The 9,031-nt window shown below is 34.9% G+C and overlaps 1 protein-coding gene across 1 annotated transcript; it reads right to left on the minus strand.

Moving 5' to 3' along the window:
- Positions 1 to 7,840: 7,840 nt before the first annotated feature.
- LOC131153764 (B3 domain-containing protein At2g24670-like) lies at positions 7,841 to 8,824 on the minus strand. The gene has a single exon (XM_058106221.1). The coding sequence runs from the start codon at positions 8,822 to 8,824 to the stop codon at positions 7,841 to 7,843; it is 984 nt and encodes a 327-aa protein (XP_057962204.1).
- Between the last annotated feature and the right edge of the window lie 207 nt (positions 8,825 to 9,031).

Consider the following 9,031-nt stretch of genomic DNA (forward strand, 5'->3'; position numbering starts at 1 on the left):
ATGACCTCGATGGGCTCCAAGGGGCTGTCTTGGCCTTAAAATCACTTATGTTAAGCACCTTTGCCCCTGGTAAATCTTCCAAACCCCGAAATTCCACTAATTCGAAAAAATGTTCTCATTGTGGAAACCAGAAGCACACATGTGAAACTTGTTTCAAATTGCATGGGTACCCTGATTGGTGGCATGACCTTCAAGTTCATAAACGTTCTACTGGAACCGGAACGAATGGAAATTCAGGCACAACTGCTGTTGCTGCTGCAAAGCCTCATCTCTCCCTTATACAACTAGTTGCAACGTCCACGGATGCTCCTCCTAATTTGAACTCAGGTATCCCTGGTCTTGCTCTCCCTACCTCCCACCGAGATGTAGACTGTAGTACATGGCTTCTTGACTTGGGGGCCATTGACCATATGACTTTTGTTGCCTCAGACTTCTCTCATACCTCTCTTCCGCGACGCACCAGCTTAGTCAATGCAAATGGTGTTATCTCACCAGTCACTGGCGCTGGTTCTGTGACTTTATCTCCATCGCTGCATTTATCTAATACTTTACTTGTTCAGTTTTTATCCCACAAATTGTTGTCCGTAAGTCAGCTTACTGCAGACCTTGGGTGTATTGTGCTTATTTATCCCAATTTCTGTCTTATTCAGGATATTCTCACCAAGGAGATAATTGGACGTGGTACTAAGAGGGAGGGATAATATTATGTGGAAGACTTAGTATCGGCCAGGCCAATCACATGAACCATTTGCATACTGATAAAGAGACACTACTTTGGTTGTGGCATCGACGCTTGGGACACCCATCTTTTCCTTATTTAAAGCATGTTTTTCCTGATTTGTTTAAGCATTTACAGACTCCTGATTTGAAATATGACACTTGTATTTTGGCTTAGAGCCATCGCGCTACTTATCCTTTAAGCATGAATAAAAGTGACACTCCATTTACGTTAATTCACTTTGATGTATGAGGGCCCTTACCTGTTACTAATATGTCTGGCTTTCGTTGGTTTGTGATTTTTGTGGATGATTGTACTCGTATGACATGGCTTTACTTTTTGAAACACAAAGATGAGGTTCTTAGTGTCTTTGAAACATTCCATGCTATGGTTGGTACTTAGTACGGTGCCACTATGAAGGTTCTCCGCTCTGATAATGGTGGTGAATATGTCAATAAGCACCTTAAAGTACTTTACTCAACATGGTTTAATTCATGAAACTTCATGCTCACAAACACCTTAACAGAACGGTGTTGTCGAGAGAAAGAATAGACATGTTCTTAAGACTGCCCGTGCTTTGCTTCTCGGTGCTCATATGCCCAAACATTTTTGGACCGATGCCTTCTCAACTGCTATCCATCTTCTTAACTGAATGCCTTCCAAGGTTTTATCCTTTAAGACACCACTCCAATGTCTTTCTACTTATGTGTCACTACCTACTGCACTAATGCTTCCTCCTCACATCTTTGGGTGTGTTGTCTATGTGTATCTCCACAAGAACCAGCGCATTAAACTTGATCGTGTACATGTCGGTGTTTGTTTTTAGGCTATGGTGTCCATCAAAAAGGGTACCGGTGCTATGATCCTACCACTCGTAGACTTTATGTGACTATGGATGTCCAATTCTTGGAGACTGATATGTTTTTTTCCTCTTCGGCACCTACTTTTCCTCTTCAGGGGGAGATACATAATGAAGAGTTGAATTGGTTCCAACATGAGGCGCCAAATGAGTTTGATTGGTTGGCGCCAAATGAGGGGCCACGTGAACATGAGGGGCAGGATGGGCTGAATGATAAGTTAGGCATTTTGAACTGTGAAGCTGAGATATATCCTACTGCAGAGCATGCAACATTTGAGACTGAACCTATATCCCCTCCCTCTGAAGTGCCAGCCGAATCATCTCTTGAGAATACTCCTGAGGTACGTAATGTTATTACACCCTTACATACCGATGATATAGATGCTTCTGTGGGTTATGTCTTACCTCACAGGTACAATCGTGGCAAGCCACCTAATAGATACTCTCCAGATATTGAGGAACGAAGGTCGAGGTATCCTATTGCTAACTATGTATCCACCAAGGAATTCTCTAAACCTCTTAAGAAATTTGCACAAGAACTCTCCATATGTCAAATTCCTACCAGTGTTCATGAGGCATTGGCAGATCCAATATGGACCCGAGCTATTGAGGAAGAAATGGAGGCATTACTAAAAAATGATACATGGACTCTTGTTCCATTACCTAAAGGAAAACGAACTGTGGGGTGCAAATAGGTGTTCTCCATTAAACACAAAGCATATGGATCTATTGAACGGTACAAAGAACGACTGGTAGCAGAGGGATATAAGCAGACATATGGTGTCGATTATCAGGAGACTTTCTCACCCTTAGCCAAGCTAAATACAGTTAGGGTATTATTGTCTCTTGCTGCAAATCTTGATTGGCCTTTGCATCAATTTGATGTAAAGAATGCTTTTATCAACGGTGATCTCCAAGAAGAGGTTTATATGGATGTTCCTCCTGGTTATACAACATCTTCAAAGAATGGAGTGGTATGCAAATTGCAGCGAGCGTTGTACGGACTGAAGCAATCACCACAAGCGTGGTTTGGAAGGTTTAGCTTGGCAATGAAGAAATATGGCTTCCAACAAAGTAACTTTGACCATTCTTTGTTCTTAAAGCATCAGTTAGGCAAGGTAACTGCTTTGATAGTCTATGTAGATGATATTATTATTACAGGAGATGATGAAGACGAAATCTCTCTGCTTCAAAAGCAATTAACAACTGAATTTGAGATGAAAAATCTGGGAGGACTTAAGTATTTCTTGGGAATTGAAGTTGCCAGGTCTAAGAAAGGCATACTTCTCTCTCAACGAAAATACATATTAGATTTTCTAACCGAAGTAGGGATGTTGGAGTGTAGGCCTGCAGACACCCCCATGGTTCAGAATCACAAGCTTGGAGAATACCCAGACCAAGTACGAACAGATAAGGGAAGATACTAAAGGTTAGTTGGTAAACTCATTTATCTCTCCCATACTTGCCCAGATATTGCCTATGCTGTAAGTGTCGTAAGTTAATTTATGCATAATCCAAGTAAGAGTCATATGGAAGCAGTGATTCGAATACTTCGATACTTGAAGTCATCCCCAGGCAAGGGACTTATGTTCTCAAAACATAACAGTCAGCCGATGGTTTATGGGTATACAGATACGGATTGGGCAGGTAATATCACTGACAGAAAGTCCACATCAGGATATTTTACATTTGTTGGAGGAAATCTTGTAATCTGGAGAAGCAAGAAACAAAAAGTGGTAGCCTTGTCAAGTGTTGAAGCTGAGTTTAGGGGAATGGCTAAAGGTCTTTGTGAACTCCTTTGGCTAAGAAAGTTACTCACTGAAATCGGGTTTGCCCCCACTTCCGAGATGGATCTCTTGTGTGACAATAAAGCTGCAATTGCCATTTCTCACAATCCTATTCAACATGATCGTACTAAACATGTGGAGGTAGATCGACACTTCATCAAAGAGAATCTTGAAGCAAAAACAATTAGGTTTTCGTTTGTGAAATCTGAAGATCAATTGGCAGACATCCTTACAAAAGCTATATCTAGCAAGGACTTTTACAACTTACTTGACAAGTTGGGCATGCGAGACCTCTATGCATCAACTTGAGGGGGAGTGTTGGCGTGGGTTGTCATTGTAAACAACCAAGAGAGATTTGAGGCATTTGAAATTTGTAACATCCCATAAATCAAGGGTGGTTAGCTTGAGTCTAGGAGATGAAAGCTGTATAGTAAAGTTAAGTTCTTTGTATATAAGAAAGGACAGACAGCTGAAAAAAAGAAAAGAAAAGAAAAAATGAAGGAGTAGAATATAAAAGACAGATTTTTTACAGATAAGGATATGACATTCAAATTACCTTTTGGAAATAAAATAAAATGATCTGGAGATTGAGTTTGCTTTAGGCCCCTACCTTAATTCCGTGATTTATGCTTATGGATTTCAAGTTTAGGGTCCCTTTCATTTTGGTAAATATATTTTTTTATCAAAATCATGAAAATAGTTTTGACCCCATTTTTAAATATCTATCTTTGAAAATTTGGGGTGTCAAAATTTTTAAATAATTAATTAATACTTTAATCAAGATTTATATTAGCAAAAAAAAAAAAAAAAAAAAGGAAAAAGAAACTTCTAAACAAATTTTCCATTCAAGAAAGGAGATCCCTTGAACCTTATCTGGGTACCGAATAAGGTTTCATATGTTATAAAACAAAACAAATCCACAAAGTTAAAGTCAAGACCAAAACATGAGCTTATTAAAAAAGGATGTAAACTCCATTTGAACAACTTATGCACGATAGTCAATAAGTTTCTTCACAAATCTTTAATTTAGGATAAAGCACCACCACTTAACCTAGATTCATGGGGCTTCACAATGGCAGATGGTAAGTCACGTGATTCAATGATATGAGTTCACAATATGAGTCCAAAGTCAAAAACTGCTCAAGAGAGGTGCAGTCTATGTTGCCAGTTTGGATAGAAATGACTATGACTTTAACATTAAGGGTCCCAACTGTACACGAAAAAAAGCCATCAAAAAGTAGATTCTAGAGATTCAAACCGATACATTATTTCTAAAATAAATCAAATGGGTAAAAAAATGGAATATGGTAAAAGTCTAGTCAAATCAAGGGGTGGTCATGCATCTTTTGGTGCATGCTTCTTTTTGTATTTTGATACTTTGATATTTTTAAGTGCAGTGAAGGGGTGATGCGAAATGCATATCCACTCCCCATGCATATGCATATGCATATGAAAAGCACTACATTCAAAAGTGACCTAAAAGGTGGAGCACTAGGCCTCCATGATCCACAAAGATGCATTGGAGCATGGCCATGATCCTTCACTATACAAACCAACGATTCATTTGCCTCACCACCATGCTTCCACTCCAAACTTGTGCAGACTAATGATAATAATTTTCAGGCTTTTGTGACTATGCAACCCTTCAAACCAATTTCTATTGCAAAAGTGTGTTCCCTTTGAATGTAGGAACAATGGGATCAAACTTAATAGAGGTTCAATTGGGTCATCTTTAATATTAAAGTGCAATTAAGCTTTACGTTTAGAAACTGAAATGTATTTAGATTTCAATTAGAAGATTAAGATTCAACTAGGCCTTAATTTTGGGAGGAGTAGGGATTGTTTGGCTAGGCTTGTGTAGTTGTGTAGGTGATGGAATGAAGATAGGGCCGTATGGACCTTTTCTTTTTGTGCATGGTTCTTTTTGTATTTTTATATTTTTATATTCTTATATTTTTAAGTGCACTTTTATTTACAATGAAGAGGTGATTTGAAGTGTCCCCCTAATAATTGCGAAAGAATTATGATTTTACTATTCAGATTAGGGATTGAATACAAGATATTTGAGAAAGTAGGATTTTCCTAAGAACATCACCAAAAGGAAAGGAAATTTCCAAAAATTTTCTTATTTTTTAATTTTAAGAACCGGGGGGGCTAAAATTTTAAAATTAGCATATCAAAATCAATTTTTTGAAGGGAAAAAAGGGAAACCTTCAACTTACTTTCTAGGATAAGACACATTAGAATAAAAAAAGAAGAAGCAAAAACTAAAAAAATTCAAGAGTAAAAAGGGTTTGAGTAAAATAGGTCATCGCCAATTTCTATTTTTGTGAACAGTTTTCAATAGTTTGCAAAAAAATTTAAAACCAAATTTTATAATTTTTAATTATCATGACAACCTATTGTTAGAATATTTCGACATCCAAAGTTAACTTTTTTGGATTAAATTATTCAGTATATCCATATTTTTATTAAAATTTGAATAAAATAATCATATGAATTTAAAATTTAATTAAAATAAAAAATACCCTTAAACTTTCAAAAAAAATAAAGGTTATTTAAAAAATATTTTTACTATATTTTAATTGTCATATGTAATAAATTATTCTTGCAAAATTGAATTTTGAAACATAACAATAAAGTGAAATAATTATAATAATTTTTGTTTTTGTTATAGTATTTTTAATTTATATTGCTTTGTATTGTTATTATTTTAATCATATTAATTCTATCATTGTTATTTAATTCAAAAATAAAGAAAAAAGCATTTTTAATCAAAATTTATTATAATTCTAAAAGTATTAACTAATAGGTCATTGGTTTTCCATTTTAAATTTCTATTTCTGATTTCTAGTTTTCATTTCTAATTTATATTTTCAAAATTTTGACAATAATACCAAACGCCCCCTTAAAAATCTAACAGAGCTTCATTTTAACTATATATTGGTATTTCTTTAAATCAATATTTTCAAAAAAATATGAAGTTACCAAATTTGATGACTTTGATAAAATCTTTTCTTATATAATCATTTTTCTCTTGTAGCTCTCAAAAATCTTGTAAACTTACCTAACTAATAACATTTGTGTGCTAAGTCGGTAACCTATTCTTTTGCTTTTGAGCTCCATTTATTAAGTTACAAATCAAACTTTAGGGTTCATTTAGTTGTGGAAAATAATTTTTATTTCTTATTTTTATTTTTAAAAAATACAAAAAAGTTAGTGAAATTTCATTTTTATAGCATTTGTATGAAATAAGTGAACAATATTCAATTTTGACACTATTTGCTTGTGAAAATAATTTTATTTTTTCATTTTTAACATTTTAAATATTTTCGAAAATGTCACATTATTTTTATTTTTTCAAATTTATATAGAAAAATAAAAAAAATATTTTTGATTTTTTTTTTCTAGATTTCTAACTCTTAGTTTGCATGTGCGAGCATGAAACTTAAATTTTAAACTTTAATTTGTGCGGATTATGTAAAGAGTTTCTTCTAAAATCATACAAATCCAAATCCAAGCATAAAAATCCATGATTACAAATATTGCGTTACGTAAAATTTGAAAAATTAGAATGCAAGTTATATTTTTTGTGCTTCTTTTTCTAAATTTTTTAATACAAATTTAGAAAAATGTGTCATTATAAATTAAAGGAAGAAGCAATGAGTCTTATTATTTTTTCTTCTCATATTAAAAAAAAAGAAAAGAAAAGAAAAGAAATTAAGTACCTTTTTGATGTCAAAATCAATTTTTGTTTTCGTTCCACATAACTAAAAAATATCTGTGCCATTTTTTGTTTTACAATATGTGTACAAAATAAATAAAAACAATAAAAATTTTCTTTGTTTATGAAAATAATTTTATTTTTCATTTTTTATTTTTTAAATAATTATAGAAATACAAACTTGTTTTCAAATTTCTAAATTTATGTGGGAAAATTTTTATAAAAAAAAGTCTTTTCATTATTTGGCCATTTGGTAGTGCTGCTAAAACTTATAAAAAATAAAATTAAAAAGTTAAATGTTAGAAATTAAAATTAAAAGACTAAAAACTAGTAATATGATTTGCTAATATTTATACAACTACAACAAAATAAAAACTTATGTATAGTCGTGTTTATTTTTGTCCTTGAATTAAATAAAAATATAATAAATATGATTAAAATAATAAAATGCAAAAGAATAAAAATTTAAAAAGATATTACAATAAAATAGAAATTAATTGTGATAATTATATTTTAAATTCATTTTTTTAGTGCTCCAAAGATAATCCAATCATACAATTTTTAACAATATGTCAAGTATGACTTTTCATATATGAAGCAAGCAGGGATCTCCATTAGCTAGGTTACAGGCAAAACTCAGAATCAAACGTATTGACAAACAATAGAAATCATAATAGTAATGTTTCCTGAACTGCTAGCTGACTAATTACAACTTAAAAAAAAGTAGCCGATTGAGCATCACTGAGTAGCAATCAGAACTGCACTAGAGCAAAACAAAGCTGCGTGTTGCTCCGGAACGACCATAGCTGAATGCCATCTTCCTTCTTGAGCCCAATTTTCTCAACGATTTTATTCCATTCCGAAACGAGCACGTAAGACGAGCTCGTTTTGCCTGTGCCCTTCTTCATATCCCACCTTTTCAACGTAACAGTCATGAATTCAAGGTCTGGCTCAACCATCATCGGCACCTCCATGCCATTCACTTTCTTCCCGATGCGTCGGCCGAGAGAATCCTTCTCGTGGGCCGTGAGAAATTCCGCCTTCGCTTGCCGGAGCGGGATGGAGAGCCGGCTGTGAGACTTGCTGACGTCGGTGTCCGAGAGTCTTTTTTGGATGACAAGAATAATCTCGGCACCGCCAATTTGTGTAATCCGGTCTCTCAAACGATTGGTCAATTCGTGCACAACAGGACTAGTGGTAGTGGTAGTGTTACTGGTACTGGTACTGGGCCGACGGAGGGAGATTGATGAGTTGCTGCACTCACCGTGATGATGATTCTTCTTCTGTTTTTTTGCCATTAGATGATGATCATCGGTTGATGCAATTGCATTCATCATCATGACCTCCTTCTTCTCTTTTTCAGATTCAGAGGAAGAGCAGATGGTATCATGTTGTTGGAGGGATGATGATGATGAAACATCAATGCTTGGATCAAGTCTGAGGGAGAAGGAAGATGGTACGAGCTGCTGCAGGAAGAGAAAAGGCGAAGGAACAGATGGTTTCTTCAGCCGTTTTTCTCTGGCGAGTCGCTTCCTTTTCTGCAGAGGGATCAGTGCTCTATGCGTCTCCGCAGATTTCTTGTTCTTTTCCTTGCTCTTGCTCTTGTTTTTGTTCTTGTTATTCTCGTGAACAGAGGATGCAACCATAGCCACCATTAACAGCTGCTGGAATGGATTGCTCGGGACCTCCAACCCAGAAAAATCTTTCAGCCTCAGAAGCCGTAGCTCTTTCTCCATTGCTCTTCTTCTTCTTCTTCTTCTTGAATTGATTCAAGACAAGAATTTAATGAGCGAAGGGAGAGATTACTATTGAGAGCACTGATGAAGTAGAGTTCGATGGTATAGATAAACAAAAATAAACTTGATTAACACGCAATCTACAAGTTTCCTATCTCCAGGTTTCCAAATTCGAGATAGAGATGCTGTTTCCAAATTCTGGACCGA

This window comes from Malania oleifera, chromosome 4, assembly GCF_029873635.1.
Source record: "Malania oleifera isolate guangnan ecotype guangnan chromosome 4, ASM2987363v1, whole genome shotgun sequence".
NCBI lineage: Eukaryota > Viridiplantae > Streptophyta > Magnoliopsida > Santalales > Ximeniaceae > Malania > Malania oleifera.